Source organism: Oryza brachyantha, chromosome 2, assembly GCF_000231095.2.
Source record: "Oryza brachyantha chromosome 2, ObraRS2, whole genome shotgun sequence".
NCBI classification, from domain to species: domain Eukaryota; kingdom Viridiplantae; phylum Streptophyta; class Magnoliopsida; order Poales; family Poaceae; genus Oryza; species Oryza brachyantha.
In genome coordinates, this window is record NC_023164.2 from 25576397 (window position 1) to 25598663 (window position 22267).

General features: G+C 41.6%; 2 protein-coding genes across 3 annotated transcripts; one reads left to right on the forward strand and one right to left on the reverse strand.

Moving 5' to 3' along the window:
- Positions 1–1849: 1849 nt before the first annotated feature.
- On the reverse strand, positions 1850–4752 carry LOC102718804 (serine/arginine-rich splicing factor RSZ21). 2 transcript variants are annotated; one of them, XM_006647969.3, is made up of 6 exons: positions 4642–4752; positions 3713–3814; positions 3218–3306; positions 2618–2855; positions 2247–2357; positions 1850–2141 (listed from the first exon to the last, which is right to left on the reverse strand). In XM_006647969.3, exons 2-6 carry the CDS (start codon positions 3799–3801, stop codon positions 2108–2110), a joined length of 561 nt encoding a protein of 186 aa, XP_006648032.1. In that variant the 5' UTR covers positions 3802–3814; positions 4642–4752; the 3' UTR covers positions 1850–2107. The 2 variants fall into 2 exon arrangements, with proteins under 2 accessions (XP_006648032.1, XP_006648031.1); XM_006647968.2 differs by having other exon boundaries at positions 1850–2144; positions 4642–4749.
- Positions 4753–5005: 253 nt separating this feature from the next.
- On the forward strand, positions 5006–8300 carry LOC102719271 (protein CYPRO4-like). Its single transcript, XM_040521297.1, has 2 exons — positions 5006–6708; positions 7675–8300. Exons 1-2 carry the CDS (start codon positions 5149–5151, stop codon positions 7960–7962), a joined length of 1848 nt encoding a protein of 615 aa, XP_040377231.1. The 5' UTR covers positions 5006–5148; the 3' UTR covers positions 7963–8300.
- Positions 8301–22267: the final 13967 nt, after the last annotated feature.

Genomic DNA, 22267 nt, shown 5'->3' on the forward strand with positions numbered 1-22267 from the left:
CTTTTTTTCATTATCTCTTTTTTCCACATTAGTTTATAGCTAACTTATAGTCTACTATTATACTTGCTCTTAGTACACTGAACACACTCGTTTGGTTTGTTTGGAAATTGATTACTTATCTTTATTCATTTGGCATTAACAGTGAGGTACTGAGGTTGCCTAGTTGGCTATTCACGAAAGCATCTTCCTACAGTTACAGGCAAGCATCTTATATTCTGTAATTCCTGTTAAAGTGCTAATCCCTTCATTTGAGGTTATAAGATTTTTTTTCCTTAAAATCATCTGTGAACCTATAAGCTCTTCGAGTACGGTGCCTTCTATATATAATGTTTGGAACTTGTATCTTATTGAAGAAAAACAGAATCAATGTATAAGACTATTTTAAAATATTTTAAATATTTAAATATATTTAGAAGTAGTTGATAAGATATAGTTAGCAAATGTTAGATTCACTATAACCACCGTTTACCTTCCTTTTAGTGTATGTATATATATAACCTGAAATGGAGGTCCAGGAAGAAGCGCATCATCTGATGGATACCAACGGATGAGGCAACGGGGTGATTAGTTGGCTTTCTCGTGAAAAAAAAATTCAAAGGATATATTGCAAACGAAAAAATAATTTGTGAATAAAAATTTTATACACATATTGTTAGCGAAAAACCTATAAACTTTAGTGAAAAACCTATAAAATTCAAATTTTGACTTATAATAATAACCAAAAACAAAAAGATCGGGTGAAACTCTTAACAAATTTGGCCGTTATCCTGCTTTCGGTGGGACATAACGTAGCAGCCCGGTGGTTCGTTAGCTCAAAAGAACAAAGGCAGCTCAGATTAAAGATTGGGGTAGCAGCAAGAACTCCAACGAAACTATTTTACTCAACATTCATCAGTGTGCGAGGACGAACCAGACCATACCTGACCTAGGAACAACTCACATCCAAATATCTTCCAGGAAATAATGTTTGGCTTATTCTGAACAAACTTTATTCTAGGAAAACATTCATTAGAAGAATAAAGGGCCACCAAATCGCTGAATCTCACTACATTTAGTGGTAGATGATTCTCGTCTATGCTCTATGGATCTATACTGTTCTGGAATCCAGACATGAATACATCTACGAAAGCACCAAGTACAAATATATTGGATAAGTGACGTACAGTACAAAGATATATAATGGATATGAACTCAGGCTACTGATTTTAGGTCAGATGAGCAATTCACGACATTGACACATCAGTGGTGGCCACTTGTTCTGAATGGTGGATATATATACAAAAATAATAAACCCGCACAAACAGAAAGCAAGAAAATCATTCATGTTTTGTCTAATGGCCGGCGATAGGAAGATTGCTGAACAAGAAGATTCCATCCGAAGGTCACGGCGATGCAGTGAATGAAGAAGGCGGATAGATGCACAGAATGAGGAAAATAAACAAAAAGAATGAGGCCAAGGGTGAAATCAGTGGAACTGTGCCTCTTGCCAAAGCCGGCCCATCAAATTCCTTGGTTGCTGAATTACAAGCTGCAGATGAATGCAATATTTTAACCCAACTCCTGGCATGGAGATTTTTAGTTTGTAGTATTAATCTCTTGGATGAGTGATTCTATATAAAAAAAAAAGACTAATTCTTCCCACAAGCTGCACTGGTCACTAGGCAATATGCTCAAAATGTTAAACGATTTTATGAGTGGAAAGATGTTACTAATTTGTGACGATGCAGCATCTTCAACAAAGAATGCCAACCACGACGAGGCATTGTAGGCAGGAAATAAACGAAGATTCTCAAGTGCTTGCAACTTTGCACGACGCAGGCAGCACAAACGAAGAATGAAGAGTGGAGAATGAAACCATGCAGACATAGCCGTAGTTGGCTGAGTGGCTTAAGCAGAATGATCCCTCTTTAACACAGAGTAGAAAGGTAATATGTCTTAGCTGCATATTACATCCATCCCATAAGTTTCTAATGTCAGAAATAACAGGGTGAAATATCAAGGCAGATAAAGTAGTAAACCTTAATTGAAGCCAATCAGTTGACGTCAGGTCATAAAAGTATTCATGGCATGCAAGCCAAAGAGTACAGTCCAACATGGGCAGCAGGGTCTAGCTTCTGCTACGACGGTACCTGGCACCATCTCTTCTGAAAAAAAGTGAAAAGCATGCATAAGAATGATAAAGAATATATGATTTAGAAAGCCATGCAAGGCATAAAAATTGTAACATTTTACTGAATTTGCCTTACCCATCAGCGTAAGGAGAATCACCTCGGCCACGTGGTGACCTGCTGTAGTTGCGCCCACGAGCTGGTGAAACACTACGGCGTCTTGGAGAGCGATCACGAGGGCTGTAGCTTCTGTTCACAGAATAGTTAGCTTAGCTCACTTTTCACATCAGATATTATCATAAATTTAAAATCAACATGCAATAGGTGCTTAATAGAACAAATGAAATAACTGAAAGTAGAAGGTGGATCATGCGAAGCATATCACGACAGAAGAGTTTCTGAAGTAGAAGCCACATGCTTTAACACAAAATATCAAGAAGGTTATGGAAATTGAAGCCAAACAAAACATAATATATATCTATATACAACATTGCACAAAATAAAGTTACCTTCTACCATAGGTCGGGCTCTTGCGGTATTGAGGGCTGCGACTGCGGCTGCGGCTGCGACTCCTGCTACGACGCTTTCCACTACCCAGACCTCCAGGACCAATACGCAAACGACATTCACGAGCAAAGTGCCCAGTTTCCCCACACTCATAGCACTTCATCTCAGACCCACCATGTCGATCACGACCACCACGGCCACTGGTGTTGCGTGACAGTTCAACTCTCCATCCATTCTTGCCTATTAAAAGAGGAACCACACATTAGAACAAAGCCTAATAATACACAAGCTGATTCAAAATACAGAGTGACAAATCTTGCATTTACACTCCTAAGTCCACAAATGACGAATTAGAGATGATTGGTTAGGATGTAATTTTAGTACAAGAAAATAAAAGGGAAAAAAACCTAAGAACTCCAAATAAGATACATTGTCAAACAGATACAACTAACCAAACACTCAAAGTTTCCTTCAAAAAGGACAAAAAAGGACAGCAAGTCTACATGTATTGCTAATTTGGCATTTAAAAGATCATCAAATAAAACCAATGGAATTTTCTGAACAAACTTCAAACAGCGTGAAGAAAAAATACCATTACATACCATCTAAATCACGGAGTGCATCCTCAGCATCCCTCTTGTCATCAAAATCAATAAATGCAAAACCAGGTGGTTTACGGGCAACCCAGACACTGCATAAAAAAGTATAGTTCAAACATCAAACAAGCCTGTAACATCGAGGTAACAGTATATTGAGTCAGGAACAGATGGCCATAGAGTTTCTGACACTGAAAAGAACATGTTTCATCACTCCAAACATAAGATTATCACGGGATGCACGACTTAACTTGTGTCACTAAAACACCGTAAAATCATGATGTTATGATGCAGATAATGTTATGCTGCATGCAGAATATATTTGCATAAATTCAGTGTACAGAAGTCAGTTATGATGTTATGCACATCTAGATAAACTGTCATTCCAGTACACAATTAACGAACTTGTCTATCCAAAAACTCCATAAGACTAACACAGCACAATGCAAAACCAAAAACCCAATTAGATGAAGTGAAAAAATATCTTAGGCAGAAACTTACCTTCGCAGAACTCCAAACACACGAAACTCGTCTTCAAGTTCCCCGGAAGTCACACGGGGATCCAAGTTACCAACATACAAGCGAGCCATCGTCAACAATTCCCTGAATTTTAGTAAGAAAGGAGCCAATTATACCTCCTCCCTAAAGATAAATGAGCATGAAAGAAAGAAGGCCAAAAACATTTTTTAACACCTGACCATAAATTATTGACTTGCTACAGGATAATTCAAGCAACCTTATCAAATCTTTTACTGAGAGTACAGATCTGAATTAATTTCAATTCCACTTAGTAGGAAAGAGATAGGTTTCAGAAATTAAAAGTTGCCCAACACAACATGAACCATAACAGTCCACAGTATCGACTCTTGATATTCTACAATCTACATGTCATTCTTTAGGGCCTGTTTGGGGGAGCTTATAGATTCTGAGAAGCGGTTGTTTGATAGTCAGCTTCTGAAAATCTAGAAAAACTCTATAACTACAAATTTTCATAAGCTATGGACCGTTTAGGGCAGCTTCTGACAGAAGTGGAAAAGCTGCAGCTGCAGCTATGAGAAGCTCCCCGGCCCTAATACTTGCTCCAACCTAGATCGTATCAGGTTCAATCAATACGAAGCACAGATATCCAGAACTAACAACATCCAATTCCACACCCTTCGCGCACAAATCGAATAAATTACCTCTAAAATCGAGATCCGAGAGCCAACAAAAATCATATTCCATCACGAGATAATCTTCCTACTGTTACAGTGCTACTGAACCGTAACGCGCCGACGAATCGAACTCAAATAAGCAACTACGACAACCAAATCACGAGAAGACGACGACATCCACCAACTCATGGGTTTCTAGGGTTCCGAAACTGGACGGGATCGAGGGGTTGCGGATACCCATTAACGCATGACGAACCTCAAGGTACATGGAGTTACCTGCTTGAGAGGCGTACGAGCGGTGCTGGTGTGTGGACCTGCTGACTTGGCACCGGCAAGTCGCCGCTGCGGTGGCGGCGGCTCCTCGGGGGGCGAGATCGCGACGAGGAAGAGGGTGACGCCGCGGGTGGTAGGAGTACTGAAGAAGAAGAAGAGGCCCGACGATATATTGGGCCGGTGGTTTCGAGCGTGGCCTCCCTGTGGGCCCAGTTATTTTTTAGGCTTTTCGCTTCCAGATCCGTGAATTTTCGTAGGTGTCACGGGCTCCGGCCCATGAGCAACCGGGGGCCCACCTCGTCGTCGTCGTCCCCAGCGCGTCGCGTCCGGTGCACGCGCCGACCATCTCGTCGCGCCACCGTGGCGACGTCGCGTTCCCTTTCGCTACATATACCCCTCCCCCGCCGGCCGCTCCGATCTCACTTTCCCCTCCGCTGATCCGCTCCGTTCTGCCCTCCCGTGTCGCAGCTAGAAGCTCCCGAATTCTCGTCGACCGCAACCGCCTCCGCCATGGGTGGCTCCCACAGCCGCGAGGACCTCGACCTCACGTCCTCCGACGAGGAGCAGGAGGAGGATTACGACGCCCAGAACTCCCCCTCCGCGGGCCGGCGCGAGGACATCCTCCGGACCTCGACCCCCTCCTCCCTCGAGTTCCTCGACGCGAAGCTGAAGGCCCTCGATCTCAAGTACCAGGCGCCCAACGCAGCCAAGCTGTACCTCCACGTCGGCGGCGCCTCCGCCTCCGCGCGCTGGGTTCCGGCCGAGCGGCGGGCGACCTACTCGTTCGTCGACAAGGGCGGCGATCGCGGTGATGGTGGCTCCTCGAGGTGGGTTCTGGAGGTTGGTCCGGGTCCCCGGGTCTCTGCCCCCGTCGGGCCGGCGCTCCAGCTGAAGGCGCTCCCCGGGCAGCGGCGGGCCGATTTCGCCGCGGGTGGCTCCGTCTGGGCGCTGCGGCTGCCGACCGACGCTGCCTTCCGCCGATTCCGGCAGGAATACGACCGGTGCTTGTTCGAGAACACTTATGGGGTCGAGGCCACGGATGAGGGCAGGAAGGAGGTGTTCGGCGCCGACTTCGCCGCGTGGGCGCGTCCCGGTGATGCCGATGACGCCGTCTGGGCCGACGCAGAGGACACCTTCAGCCCTCCCGTCGCAGCCCCGGCGAGGGACCTACTTGAGGAATTCGAGGAGGAGGCTGGGGACGATAGTATCCAGAGCCTCGCTCTTGGCGCTCTTGACAACAGCTTCCTAGTGGGTGGCTCCGGGATACAGGTGGTCAAGAATTTCCGGCACGGGGTGCACGGCAAGGGCGTCTCTGTGAGGATCTCCGGTGGCCGCGGTGGCAGTGAGAGCGCCTACACGACGCCACAGAAGGCTCTGCTTATGCGAGGCGAAACTAACATGCTTCTGATGAGCCCTGGAGAGGCCGGCGCACTGCATTCTAATGGAGTCCATCATGTTGATATTGAGACTGGGAAGGTTGTCGCTCAGTGGAGGTTCGAGAAGGATGGAACTGACATCTCAATGCGAGACATTGCCAATGACAGTAAGGGCGCGCAGCTGGAACCCTCTGGATCAACCTTCTTGGGGCTGGATGACAACCGGCTATGCAGATGGGATATGCGGGATGCCAGGGGGAGGGTGCAAACAATTGGCAGCTCCTCTGAGTCACCTGTTCTGCAGTGGTCTAAGGGACACCAGTTCTCACGTGGCACTAACTTCCAGTGCTTTGCAAGTACAGGAGATGGTTCGATCGTTGTTGGGTCTGTGGATGGGAAGATTAGACTCTATTCTAAGAGTTCAATGCGAATGGCAAAAACAGCGTTTCCCGGGCTTGGATCACCGATTACCCATGTAGATGTCACGTATGATGGGAAGTGGATTTTGGGGACTACTGATACATATTTGATCTTGATCTGCACCATCTTTAAGGACAAGGATGGGAAGGAGAAGACAGGGTTCAGTGGGCGTATGGGTAATAGGATTGCAGCACCAAGATTATTGAAGCTCTCACCGCTGGATTCTATTTTGGCTGGGGCTGAAAACAAATTCCATGGCGGGCAGTTCTCTTGGGTAAGTGTGAACTTCCTATTTTGGTACAGCATAAGATTTTTCATAATTGAGATAGAATACTCAGTAGTGAATATTCTTGTTGTAGACTTATTCAGTTAAGTCAAACAGAATGGTGTTTCATATGTGCATGCTAGCAAACCATCTACACTTATCTAGTCTTGGTTGTAGACTTTTAGTAAAAGTTTGTTTTCACTGATGACATATCCATGATGGCTGCTTATCACTTTATCAGTAATTTTCTGTGGCTGCAATATAATCTGACCAGGAAATTTTGTGTTCACTCTATCTCCTATTTATGGGAACTGATACATTGACATAACCACCTTTAAGAGGTCATGTCATGTCTTTTGAGAGAAATTGGTCAAGTTATGGCATATCTCACTTTAGGATAGTAGAGCTAATAAATATGTTGTCACTTAATTCATTAGCATAAGTAGGTATAATACTTACATGGGCTTTTCAACTAATTGTTAAATTAAAAACAAGCTTATCCATCTGAAAAAAATAAAGAGCTTATCAACTGCTTGTTTGTAACATTTGGTTGTTAGCTTGAAGTTCCAGTAGCTTTAGAAGTAAAGTTGAGAACTCGGCACCCTTAGCTCTGTTTTTAATGGACCAATCTGTGACTTTATTGTAAGAATCCTACAATAATGGCAATGAATATAGGACTCTGCGATTGAAGTTTGGAAATCTTCAATCACATTTTGTCATTCTTGAATTTTAGTACATGTTTCTGTTTCTGGAAATAGTGCATATAATAGCTAGAAGATAAGATTTTATTCTTCCATGAATCAATAACGTCAACCATCCGCTGCGAGATGTTGCATCCTCCAGTTATGTTATTTCCATTCGACATTTATCATGTTTATTTCCTTGCAAAATTGATTCGTAAATGTTGCATAGTTCTTCCATTTATTTAAGAATATGTCCTTATTTAGGTTTCTCTATGTGATTTGATTTTCCCAGGTAACGGAGAATGGAAAGCAGGAAAAACATCTTGTTGCGACAGTCGGCAAATTTAGTGTCATATGGAACTTTCAGCAGGTCAAGGACAGCAACCATGAGTGCTATCGCGATCAGGAAGGCCTGAAGAGTTGCTACTGCTACAAGGTTGTCCTGAAGGACGAATCCATTGTTGACAGCCGCTTCATGCACGAGAATTTTTCAACAACCGACTCCCCTGAGGCTCCTCTGGTGGTGGCAACACCAATGAAAGTCAGCTCCTTCAGTATAGCGAATAGACGATTACACTGATGGTCTTCTTTTGATTTGTGTATCATGGTGTGAGAATCTACAGGTTTTTGTGCAGCTCACTGTTCCTTTCGGTTGATTTGTTAGTTGGTTTTGGTTTAGTGTATGGACATGTTAGGTAATACTAGTCTTCTTGGTGAAGATTGGTCAGTTGCTGGTTGTTAATAGGTTTTGGTGTAGTTCTTGTTGTGCATGTTAACAGTACAGTTCGTGGGAAGATCTTCTCTCTTCTGAAAGTTGTAACTAATTATTTTCTGTTCAAAATCAGAATATATGAATCTCTAAAAGCAAGGTGTGCCTATTCTGCTCAATATATTGTATATATCTGAATGCCTCTTCTTGTTCTTCCCTCCCGTCCATTTATATTGAACTTCAAATCTCCAATGCAAAGATTGACGTAAATGTGAATCACACCGTATTGCTCGTTGGGTTCTTTTTACTGACGATGAGACATGATAATGGGCCATTGACTGTGTTTGAGATAGTTGAGGTGTTAGTATTGTTGCTATTTGAGAGTATAAACGACTAAATTAACTGTATGAAATGAAAATATTGTTCTATAAATATTAGACACAAAACTTGTATATAAAAACTTTTGCAGCAAACCCACTATTTAGAAGATTGAAAATCGTGTCCGCGATTATCCAGGATCCATAGATGGATTGAAACAGGGTTATTGAGGCCGAATGGCCCATACAACGACATAAGTACATTAGTCCTAATACAAAACTATGGCCCAGTTAAGGAGACGCAGACAATCTCAATGGCACTATGCTATGGCAGTGCTTTCGCTGTGCCTGTGCGTTGCCGTTGCTTTGTCCATGTCAAGGTGCCTTCGAGATCTCCTTCCGTTGTCCCCCAATAACACGATCTCCCACTCCTGTAGCCGGTGTAGGACGACATATATATCCAACGCACAACCTCCATCCAGGCGCTATTATAAAACCGTACCTCCTCCACCCACATGTACTATATATCGTCCTTTTTCTCTTCGCCTTTTTCTTTTGTTGCTGCCCTCACGCACACGAATCATGGATCCATGGTGATGGAGCCAAATGTCACCACCGGCGCTAATGATGGTGAGATGATCGGTAACCAACGCCGTCGTTTCCTTGTACTAGCTGTAGACGCCATTGATCGACTAGGCGCAAACATAACCACCGGCACTGCAGCACGACGCGAGCGCGATGCTGATGCAGTGCAGAGGAATTGCACAAAATCTCCGTCATAAAACATAAAAAAAATACTACCGAATGAAACGCATCCCAGTAGTGTCAATTTTGTGCAATGTTTTTATATTTCGGGATGGATTAAGTAAAACGTTTATGTCTAGGTTATCGGTGGGTTTAAAGAGTACTATGTGTCCTTCAAAAATAACTTATATTTGACATATCTTGCTTTTCCAAAATAAATTATCTGAAGCAATTAGTCCATTCGAGTTTATAAAAGTGGAAACAAATGCATTAGAACCACACGAAGTGAGAGACAAATGCAGTTAATAAAGTGGACATTATTTGTTTTTAGTGATATGTGTTAGATGTATGGAAAAAAAGTTATTTCCACAGATGGAATAAAACTTTTACCTCTAGGTTATTTCGGGTTTTAAAAAGCAAGATTGATGAACATTGGCAAAACAAAATTAGAAATTTAAATTTTAAAATGTACTCCCTCCATTCTAAAATGTAAGTATTTATGAGATTTAAATCTTATTCAAAATTCTCTATTTTATCTGCTCATATAGTTACTTATTATTTAAAATTCTCTATTTTATCTGCTCATATAGTCTCATCTCCATTCATTCTTCATTTATTAAATGAGATACTAGTCTTTTCACATCAACATAATCCTCGTTAAACAACCAAAAAATGCCTACATTTTGTGATAAAGGTAGCAGATTCTGACCGCAGCTGATAAACCAACAATTTGACTATGCCCTAGAGAGACTCCCTCAAACATCTAGATTATAATAGTAGTATGCTGTTGTAGGGTTGGGAAAATTAACTATTTGAAACCTCCGGCTTTTCCATATTCTCATTCGTGGGATTCTCGTAAGCCACTTGTCAAAATCTTAAATTTTTCAATAAAGCCCATAGGAGACATGTACAATTAAAATGGTAGTAGCTGTATTGTACCTTAAGCCAACAAAACCCGGGCTAGCTAGGCGAGACGTGATTAAGTGTGTGTTTGGTTAGTGGGATATATCTGGATGAGAGATGGCCGTCCAGGTTTTTGATGTGTTTGGTTCGTGGACGAAACTGGATATGGTGGCCAGAAAGAGAATATTCTACGAAGATGCTGGATGGATGTATCCGGTCAAATTGGCCGGATTAGCTCATCCACCTTCGCGAACCATGATCATTAGTGATTGTTTAATGATAATTAGCTTGTTTTGACATTAATTAGTAATTGCCAAGTTTAAATTAGTATTAATTAATGATGATAGATATATTTAATTGATAATTTATATTAATTACGATAAAATCTATGATGATTAATTTATATTATTATTTATTAGTATTCAATATGTCCATCCCATCCATCCTAATCCATCCAACCAAACAAAAAAAATTAGATCATCCCATCCATCCAATCAAACATAAAACTGGATTATCATATAGACGAAGATATCTCATCTCACCTTGACCACCCAACAAACTTACCCTAAATGATCAGGCCGTTGGACGTCGCACTCGTACGCACAAAGGCCTAGTTGAAGAAGCTTTCGGTCGTCATGAGCATCGCCGAGGGCAGGGCAGGGCAGGGCAGGTGAGGCGATCGTGTATTCGTGCGTGCGTGAACCGGTGGATAGCTAGCTTTGGTATGCCGCGTCGCCGAGCCCTCGACGACGAAGATATCCGGACCAACGACACCCGCTAATAATAAGAGCAAGTTCAATACCATAGCTAACTATTATCTCCAATTCATATATAATCAATCTAAGAGCAAGTTCAACAGTACAACCAACTACTAACTTGAATTCATCTATAGTCAATCTAATAGTCAATTTATACAATAGTTACCTACAAAACATCAATACACGGTCACACGTGTTATACACATATTTTGTCTTGGAGGCCATGTACAGCTGGCTACAAATTATTAGTTCATCTCTCTTCTCTCTCCACTCTTCTCTCTTTAAAATATGCTTATAAATATGTTTATAGCTGACTTATAGTCTGCTATTGTACCTGCTCTAATAACCAATTTATACAATACCTACCTACAAAACATGTACTATCATGTCCCACATGTGACCTGTCATACGTGTTTTGGAGTTCGAGCTATAGCTTACTACAAATTTGTAGCTCGCCATTTTTCTCCCTCCTCCCATATCCTCTTAAAATGTGTTTATAGTTGGCTTATAATCTGCTATTATAACTGCTGTAAGCGTGTACTTTCACCATCCAAAAGAAATACTCCATCCAAACATAATTGTAGGTACCTTCGGACACTTAAATTTTGAAGTTAACTTGCTAGTTATTGTCTGAAACGATAAATAAAATTGACTAAAGGTATTACTTTATCTCCAGACTTATTCACGTATGCGTATGCAAAATTTAGAAAAGCGAAAATATCGATTAATTTTTCAAACACTAATGTATGTCTCTACTTTTTAAAATAACAATACATTTATTCCTATTTTACCGAACTTCAAAATAGTTACTTAAAAATGAAGCTGTATAGCGGTTTCCAAGAGCCTTATCCTTTCGGTGGAGAAAAAACAAAGATTTTTCCATGCTTTTGGCCCCGTACTAACCAGGAATTGAAATGCCGTGCTAATTAAGGTCGGAGTAGTTATTGTTTTGCTATCTAAGCAGGCATAGCAAATACAGTCCATAACTTTATTATTGCACTAGTTTGCTTTGCCTTGGATCCTTTGCATGTTGAATTGACAGATATAGCAGGGACGCAGGTTAACCCAAATTATGCACGACAAGTGTTCTTCTCTCTCCAGTACCCCTGCCTAGCTTGTGTGACCATCCTAGTACGAGCTAGCCATTGCGTGCAGTCCAGTCACTCCATTGCATTGGTTGATGCTAAATGTAGAAATTATTAGCAGTAACAATACTATAACAATGCAATTATGCAATGCCGTACGATCTCATCGCAGCTACTACTCAACCAATTTTGTGCAGGACGAGTCTGACGTGGTGGAAAGATCTGACCATACAAGGAGAGCTGCATGCAGCACCTGTCCCCCATGGATCCTGCACACTAGTTTGGTTCAAAACAAACTCGATTATTGGTTTTGACCAGGATTTGGCATATATAAATAATGCATGCCAAAGCTGACCTATATCAATGGAGACCATTAGGCCGGAGCTCACCAGTATGCTATATCTATATATATACGGTTACACTTTTACAAATGTCTTGTTGACTTTGTGATTGTGGCAGCGTCAGGGGCAGAATGGTCATGACCAGGATAAGCAACGAAAGAAAGGTAGTAGTGCATACGTGTGTGCTACTAGTAGTAATTTATGGTTAGGGATTAGGCACAGAAATGTGCTGGTAGTTGCCTCTGGTGCAAGATATGCAGATATGAAGTAGATTACTCCCAACAACTTCATTTCTTCGGTGCTTCTTCAGCTATTCTCTTTCTTTCTTTCTCTTTTTTTTTTCTATGTGGACTTCTAATTTGGTACGGTCTCTCGCGTGCAATATATATAATCTGCAATTAGCTCGCCACAAAGCAGGAAGAGATAAGATCATATCGCGTGAACAACTCGAGGCCTGTACCACCCCGGATTACATGGCGTATTCCGTGCAAAAAGCTACCCATGTTTCGATGGTATTTGTCTGATGATATGATGGCCTGAGACATGCCGAGCCGGAATGCTGCCAAACATTCCTCGAGTAAGGATTTGAACGAGCCAAATTGCTGCTACTAATCAGGTTGTAGGATGGTCCAATGAATCCGTACTGGGTTTTCCTGATATAACCTACTCTCTGATCTGATCCACAACGACCGACGCTGGAATGAAAAGGCAATCGATCCTGATCGAACTGTCGTCTAAGTAATTGCCAACCAAATTCCACTGGAGTCAAACCCATACAATCACGGCAAAGATCTCGCCATGGATTGGAAATTTGGGAGGAGATCTGCGAGAAAGCAAAAATTAAAGCAGCACACCTGTACCCACTGCCCTCATCCTGTCATCCTTGCAGCCGCACTATAGCCACAGCATCATTATCCCCGACGAGAGTGTGTCGCTAGCTAGCTAATCCCCTTTTTGTCTTTGCGACGATAATAGTACTAGTAGCACGGCCGAGAGTGAGGCCCTTTCCAAATTTTTTTAAAAAAAATATCACATCGAATTTTTGGACACATAAATAAAGCATTAAATATAGATGAATCAAAAAACTAATTATACAGTTATGGAAGAAATCTTAAGACGAATCTTTTAAGCCTAATTAGTCCATAATTAACCATAAGTGCTACAGTAACCAACATGTGCTAATGACGGATTAATTAGGCTCAAAAGATTTATCTCGCGGTTTCTAGGGTAGCCGTGAAATTTATTTTTTTATTTATGTCTGAAAACCTCTTTGACATCCGATCAAACATTTGACGTGACACTTCTTACAAACATTTTCTCAATCTAAAACACCACCCGAGTATACGATGTTCTTATCTTCTCCTGCTGCCGTTGGATGCGACCAATCATTCGACAGTTCGGCCGCCGGGGTGTTACTACGCTACGTCATGTTCCTTTCGTGTGCAGTGCAGTGCAATGCAGTGCCATGGACTCGTGTAGTGGTTGCGTTCTGCTTGGGCTGGACGGCGTCCTCCCGGAGCGACATGAGTGCGAGCCGAGAGTGCGACGAAGACGACGACGTCGCGGCCCAAGTGGCCATGCATGCATGTATGTAGCCAGAAGAAAAGTTACGAAACCATCGCCAACTCTACGAGGGTTCTTTTATTTGACAAAAGATGATAGATAAACGATTCTATTTTTACATCTATCTGCTAATATAAACGAACAACTATAAAATTATTTAAAAATATAAAATAATTAATATATATATATAGATAATAATCGGTCGAAACAAGGCAGCGAGATGATGAAACGCGGGCGCGCGGTGCCGCAGGGAGTAAGACTATCAGTGGATTGTAATCTAATCTAAATCCGCTCCAATCCATTTTTTTGCTAATTAGTCTATCAAATCAACCCGTATCAATTATTCTTTATCGGGATCCAATCCAAACCCATCCAACCCACACCAACCTATTTGATTAAAATGGATTCAACCCACTCTTGCAAAATGGATACACCATTTGATATGTATAAACTTGGACCTAAAATTTTAAAACTCGCGTTCAAACTATAAAAGTTTATCAAATTTGACTAAAATTTAGTGAGATGATCTGTTATGTATAAAAGCAGCAAATTTTGGTAGGTTTCTACATGGGGGCCTCACGTATGCTTATTATCTTATTCATTAGCTATCCAATTAAAGGATTCATTTAACCTCCACGGGTTAAATCCATTTAGAATATAAAATAACCTAACCAAATCCAGTCCATATCAATCCATTTATATCTATAACACAATCCAATTTACATCATTTGGAAGATATAATCCATTTACACTCAACCAAACACGATCCAAATTAAAACCAACCCATTTAACTCATTTTCATCTATCCAGGCGGAGCGGATTACCGGGCGGTGTCGGCACGCAGATGTCGAGGGAAACGGGTGCGATCCGTCGAAAAATTTCAAGCATTTCGGCGCGGCGGGGGGGACGCGTGCGTTCGCCTTCGCGGCGCGTCGTCTCGCGAGTCAAAGGCGCGGGCCGCCTGCTGGTGGTCCGGGGCGCGACATGGCAACGTGGCATGCAGTCCAAGGCAAGAATCACACGGATCGACACCCCCCGGCGTGCGCTGTCGCCGAGCAGAGGCGCACACATGGCATGGCAGGGGGCACCGTCCCGTCGAGTGCGCCCGTCGTTCTTTTTTTCTCGAGCGAAATGATCGCCAGCAGCAGAATCGCTCGACCTTTCTGACCAGCACTGCACGCAGTGTTGTCGTCGGACACCTCACCTTCTAGCAGCACATCTGGCCGGAGTGCTTTTTTAGCCTACACATTTCATCAGCCTTTCAGGTGAGACGGGCCTGGAGTGCCATCCTTTTTAAGCAAGCGGGTACGGTCGGAGGGACCCCTAGAGATCCACCGAAATCGTACCATCCTACTAATCTGATAAAATCTATCTAGCTTCAAAGTGGTGGTGAGGAGATAGTTTTCTCAGTTTGCTCGTCAACATCATACATCACACATCATGCTCACCAAAATAAAAATCATCGAAGCGATTACACTCACCCGACCCGAGAGAATCACACGGTTTTTTTTCTCTCTCTCGGCATCGGATCACCGCGCCTCACGCATGGTAGTGACCCCCGTCCGTAGTCTGTTCGCGTTCCGTTCCGGTGACCCATCCGATCGAGTTACTGTAAGCTCGTAGGCACGGGGACGAGCGCGACCTCGTACGGCCACAGCGAGCGGCCGCCTGCTCCGACGAGACGCGCCGACGAATAGCTCGCGCGCGGTTGGGGGGGGGGGGGGATTTGGAAAAACGACGTCGTCGAGCGTTCGTTTCGGTTGACGCCAGCGTGTGACAATTTGCCGGTTCTTCCCATCCCTGGTCGTCTACCGGATATCATGATCCCGCGGCGGGCAGCGCACGACGTTGATCTCCTCTCGTGCGGCGCCGGGCTGTTTCCCGGCACGAGCACACGACCGCTGCGTGAAAAAAGTCTGGGTTTTCCCGTGTGAAATTGCTTAGGCTGTTAGGCAGGTGGTGTTCTTTTCCCACGAGGATTTTGGAATTTTGTCTGAATTTTATGGTAGCTAGTATTAAAAAACCGAATTAACTATATACTAAAATGTTAAAAATTATCAAGAAGACCTAACGAAGGAGTTTGTATATAATTTTTTATATAGAAATATGATCATTTAACTACTTAATAATCTGTTTAACTGCTTAGACAGTACTGTCCGTAGAACTCTTAAAAAATGTATGCTGGGTGCATCGGTGGTTCGAAAAAACTGACGACCTGTTCAACGTTTGCAGGTTGCCGATCGACGTGACACGTACAACGACCTGCAGCAGAGAACCTACCTACACGGCATTCCATAATGCTCAGCAGTAACTTTATCCGGATAACAACTGGTCCTACCTGCTACCGCTAGTGCAGTGGTAATCCCTTCGCTACTTAGTACTAAGAGATTTCTTAATTAATTGGCCGCGTGGAGGACCATCTCTTTAATGATCCACCGGTACGTCAAGATTTGCTTGGTTTATTTTATCCTAAACACTGCCTTCACGTTCTAGATAGCCTTGGGTCCACCCATATAATACTGTTCGTCCATTATAGTTGTATTATTTTTTCCCCCTTCCCGTACCTAATTCCGTCACCGATGTTAGACGCAGCATCGATCGCTACGGGTAGTAATAATATATTGTTTTCATACAAAAAGTCACTGTGCGCACTGGTTTGATTATCCCGTCCTAGGATTTGCCCTTTTCGCAGATCGCGTGCTTTAGTAGGTGGAGAAATTTTTTGGTGGAAGTTTCACGTCAAATATTTGACCAGATGTCGAAAGGTTTTTTCGGACATGAATAAAAAAACGAATTTCACGGCTAGCCTAGAAACCGAATCTTTTGAGCCTAATTAATCCGTCATTAGTACATATTGGTTACTGTAGCACTTATGGCTAATTATAGGCTAATTAGGCTTAAAAGATTCGTCTCAAGATTTCTTCCATAACTGTGCAATTAGTTTTTGGTTCATCTATATTTAATGTTTTATTTAGATGTCTAAAAATTCGATGTGATGTTTTTGGAAATTTTTTTTTGGAAACTAAACAAGGCCTTAGAGTGAGAAAAATTTAGGAGAAGTGTCACGTCAAATATTTGACCAGATATTGAAAGGGGTTTTCGGACACGAATGAAAAAACGAATTTCACGGCTAGCCTAGAAACCGCGAGACGAATCTTTTGAGCCTAATTAATCCGTCATTAGCACATGTTGGGTACTGTAGCACTTATGACTAATCATGGACTAATTAGTCTCAAAAGATTCGTCTTAAGATTTCTTACATAACTGTACAATTAGTTTTTTTCATCTATATTTAATATTTTATTTAGGTGTCTAAAAATTAATTTTGAAAGAAAATTTTAGGAGCTAAACAAGGCCTTACTTTCTGATCAAGACTTGAAGAGAACATCTCTCACCATCTCGCATTCTCACCTTGTATACAATCATCGTCCTAAGCTTGTATACAGCACAGCAGCAGTAAGCTAGCAGCTACTAGCTGGACCCTAAAAAAATTGTCACTCAATTTAGGGCCTGTTTAGATTGAGAAAATTTTTAGGAGAGATGTTACGTCAAATGTTTGACCGGATGTCGGAAGAGTTTTTCGGACACGAATGAAAAAACGAATTTCACGGCTAGCCTGAAAACCGCGAGATGAATCTTTTGAGCCTAATTAATCCATCATTAGCATATGTTGGTTACTGTAGCACTTATGGCTAATCATAGACTAATTAGGCTCAAAAGATTTATCTCAAGATTTTTTCCATAAGTATGCAATTAGTTTTTTTGGTTCATCTATATTTAATGTTTTATTTAGGTGTCCAAAAATTCGATTGTGGAAAAAAAATTTAAGAACTAAACAAGACCTTAGTATACTAGCATTATCTTTTTTTAATTTAAAATATAACAACCTCAACAATTCAAAATTAACCCAATTACGACCTCTACTACAGCTACAAGTTTTTTAGACAATCGCAAGTTTTAACTACTAAAGCCATTTTTACTCTTCTAAACAGATATAACATTCTCTCGGTTAATTCCGTCAATATTTTTAATATTTATTTTCAACACTAAAACTTTTTATGTTCTAACTTCTCCGTTTCAAAATATAAATTCATGTAACTGGATTAACTATTCATATTAATAGAATACGCCCTAATCCATTATCAAAGCAAGAGCTACTGGCTCTAAAAATTGACAACCTATAAAGGTAACCCAATAATTGATTTATTATAGATTTGTACGACAATATAAATGTATCACCTTTCGTTTACATAATTTTTTAAGCTCGTGTTCTAGCTGAGCATAAATCTACTTCCCTGTCTCCTCCATGTACCTAAATATGAATCTGAGATGTTAATTCTTACTCATTTGTATTCACTATTTCACTGCTAGGTTTATATACTTTGGAACGAAACCAGTATTAAGTATGTAGTACTATAGCTAACGAATGAACAAATTAATCCTATTACGAGTAGTGTGGGTTAATGGTGTCGTTGTTAATTCTACAAGTTGGTAGCAAATCTGTACGGGCGGCCACCGGAGTAACCCTTATTAAATGCGGGTATGGGCCACTTCAGAGGTGAGGAGGGGGAACTGTATGTATTTGCACTCCTCCTAGATATAATAATAAAAAACGAAAATACTATAGTATTTGTTGCTTTATCAAATTATAATATAGTTTTCCTCTGCTTAGTTAATTTCGACATGTTAGCTATAGTTTTACAAACTTTAATTATACGATCGTTTAATGATAAATTCAGTTTGGGAGAGATTTTAAGACGAGAAATTATAACAAATGTAATTGATAAATACTTAATTCTAATAAATGCTATCGGCGAGTATGAGGTCTATAAAATATTATCGTATAAATTAATCTGTCTAAAAAAGGTCATTATCGTTAAGGTTCCGTTAGAATTTCTATTAAGTACTACAGTATGAACGGTAGAAATGAACATAACCTTAATGATAATATCATTTCTCAGATAAATACGTTTTGTATCCTGATATTTTATAAAACTCGTAGTATTTCCTAGATATTTGTTAATGTCAATATTTTTAGATGGTCTCTTTTTTAAGACGCAGCAAACCACGTTGCCGGTGGGGGCCAGAGGACACGCGGCCATTTGGCTTACGCGGCACGAATGCGGGCCGGGGAGGGGAGAGGATAATGTGGGGGCACCCATCTCCACTGTGGCCGTCCGTCCGTCCCTCCATTCTTTTCTTCTCTTTCTCCTTTTGCTGGGTCCCGTGTTTCTCCGGCTGTGCTACGCTGCAATTGGATACGATCAACGCGTGGACACTGTCCGTGATCTAGGCCATCCTGACAGCTAAAAACTCATGTTTCCATTGAACTGTTCCCGTCTGCGACCCCCACGACGTTCATACAGGCACTACAGTAACTTTAGACCACAATATTTTTAACATTATTTATAGGTTTTCTACGTATTATTTACAAAATACTCTATTTATTTTATATTATAAGATTTTATAGGTCAGTCCAGATCCATCCGTAGGAGTATGTCCGAGATTTATTATCATCTATATGAATTTAGGTAAAGTTAAGATGTATTAGAACAAGGAACCACGGGAGTAGTATATGTTTTCTTAAAAAATTTAAAAAGTTGTTTATATTCTATTGCTTAGATTACTTCTTTTTAAATTTGTAAAGGAATAAAAATAATAAGTTTATTTTGAGCTTTGGATAAGGCACCATGTAGTCTGTTTTATATTATGTTATGTTTTGATTTTATCTAGATTGATTATGTATGAATGAAATCATTAGATTTATTATCATTTATATTTACTAACGCTAGGAGATTTGAACATATTGTAATATCAAACAGAAGTAATACGTTTAAATTCCACATACACAGGACACTCGCTACAAGCATTAATTGGTGCGGCCTGATTTCTTGCGCACCGGAGATTTTAGCCCTCCGAGTCAAATGTTGTTTATTATTTTTGGAACGATATGTAAAAGAAATGAAGTTATGTAAGAATCACGAGATTTTGACAGAAATTTAGGTGGTGATCGTTTGGTTTTCGATGAAAGAATGAAACTTATTTACAAATAAAAAATTAATTTAAAAATGAATCTTTTATACATCTATTTTTATATCTAAGATCATATGTTAAAAAATAATTACATCGAACAAACAATAAAATAAACTCAAAAATTAATATTGAATATTTAAATTTTGGTAGCATATGGAGAAACGAAAACTTTTGCTAACTTTTCTCTAAATCTATGTACGTTGTCCATTCCGTAGAAATTACTGTGGGTCTAAATAACTGAACTTATTTCTAAGTGCTATATTATAATTTTTGTATAGAGGGTCTTCTTTTGGTTTTATTTTATATACGTGTTGTCAGTCAAGCCTAAAAACTAAATCATGATGATGAAAAACTCAACATCAACTCCTGGTTTAATTAGTCTGATATAATTTTAATCATACGAAATTTGTACTTAAATATTTGATTCCAATATGCCCTTAACGGTCGAAAATAAAATGGTTTTAGTAACAAAAAATAAACAATCCTAAACTTTAAATTTATAAACGATGCATGGGGAGTCAAACGGGAGAAAGGATAGAAAGCTGACCAGGTGATGGAACCGGCCGACGTGGACAATTGGCGAGTGAGCCAGATGGACGGACCCGCCGCGGCGTCACGTGCCGGGGACCGGGAGTCACCATCCACGCGTCAGTCCCAACGCAAAAGCTCACGTCAACCTGCCGCGGACCGTGACGTGTCGACTATACGAGGTAGGCGACCGAAGTTTGCACGCACCAACGTGGCATCCAGCCGCAGCTCCCGTCTCCGGGACACCCACGTGTACGCCCCTCGGTACACGTTAACCTGAGGCGATATCCGCTACGTGTACACCACGCACCACCCATCCCTTGGACGCTGGAAGAACTTTGGGTTGATTGGAAAAGGAAAAACGACAAATTAGCCAATATAAAAAATCTATAATTTAAAGCTAAATATAAAAATAAACTTCGATAACAATATAAAATGAACTCTAATTTTAAGATTAAAAATTTAAATTTTAGCTTATGAAGTACTCCCTCCGTCAAAAAACGAATTTTTTGATTTTCGTGTCCAATGTTTGATCGCCCATCTTATTTGACACGTAAAACATTAGTAAATTCATAATTTATTATCTAGTAAAAACAAAAATATCAATCTAAAAAATTTTAAATAAAACAAAGAATCAAAAATTAAAGATAAAAAGTGAAAAATTAATTTATTTTGAGACGGTCGGAGGAAACATGAGCAGTATAGGAACAAATAGGGCCTCATAAATGCAGCCGAAAAATGGGTGTCGAGTGGTTGCATTGGACTAGTACGTGGTTACTGTGTCCAGCAGTATGCCAGGACGCAGGTCACGCGTGCTGTGCGTCTGCACCCGATGCTTCGCCGTGGCGGGCAACCGGCGGGGCGGGGGGGGGGGGGGGGGGGGGGGGGGGGGGGGCCGCGGCAGGGCCACTTCGGCCGTTTGCTCGCCCGTGACCGCAGTAACGAGCCCAGCCGCCGTCGTCGGCGACGTGGAGATGGTTCCGAAACGACCTGTGCTGCCTCACGGGGACGTTTTGGGTTTGACTCTTGCGAGTCCATTACTGTATTTTTTTCTTTTTACTTGCTTTGGCTGGCTGCGTTGACGGCTAATCTGTTTTCTTGCTGTTCGGCATGTAATCAGTTACTCGTAGCAGCAGCAGCAGCACAAGACATACAGTAGTACTACAAAATATTAAAATAATTCTTTATTGTGATCCTCTGCTTAATCCGTCTGCGTCTTGGATCGGCATGACAAGATCAGGGCGCGCGGTAGTGCGAACCATGTGAGATTGGATCGGATTGGATGAGATCGGATCAGATAATGTTTGGTTGGTATGTTAGGGCGCTGGGCGATATTTTGCGTCTGCGACATGCTGCTGCACACCGTGCCACAAGTGGAGCGGGACTCAAAAACTGTGGTGGAAACGGATACACGTTTGTTTGAACCCAGGAGGGAAGGGGGCCGGCCTCACTTCAAAGCCGGCGGCGACGGCGACGGGCAGGTCGTCTCGGCTTGGCATTGTCGGCAGGGCGGCCTACTGCGCGGCCGGAGGCGACGGCAAGCACCAGGTGGGGGCGGGCCACGTGGGCTTCCACGTTACGTGGCAGCTTTGCGTTGGGCTTTAGGCTTCTGCGTGGGCTCCGCGTCCCAGCCTGGCGGCCACGGCACGGGGCGACGCGCCGACGAAGGTCACCGCGGGCGTTTTCCGGCCTTCCAGCTGTAGCCAATTTTAATATGTTGTCTCCGTCCTAAAGGAATGTTATGTTCTACACCCCAACCCTAAAATAAAATCATCTTTGAACCATTATTGTAATGAAGTTTGTAAGTATATACTAAAACTAGATAAAAAGATAATTGTATTTAGATTTAATAGAATAAAATATATTCTAGTTCTTTTTTAAATTTGTATGGGTGAGAAAAAACA

Coding starts and splice junctions, on each gene's coding strand:
- LOC102718804 (XM_006647968.2), bottom strand. CDS start 3,801: ATGGCTCGCTTGTATGTTGGTAACTTGGATCCCCGTGTGACTTCCGGG. Junction 3,307..3,712: donor GTGTTTGGAGTTCTGCGAAG/GTAAGTTTCTGC, acceptor TTTTTTATGCAG/TGTCTGGGTTGCCCGTAAAC. Junction 2,145..2,246: donor GATTCTCCTTACGCTGATGG/GTAAGGCAAATT, acceptor ACTTTTTTTCAG/AAGAGATGGTGCCAGGTACC.
- LOC102719271 (XM_040521297.1), top strand. CDS start 5,149: ATGGGTGGCTCCCACAGCCGCGAGGACCTCGACCTCACGTCCTCCGAC. Junction 6,709..7,674: donor ATGGCGGGCAGTTCTCTTGG/GTAAGTGTGAAC, acceptor TGATTTTCCCAG/GTAACGGAGAATGGAAAGCA.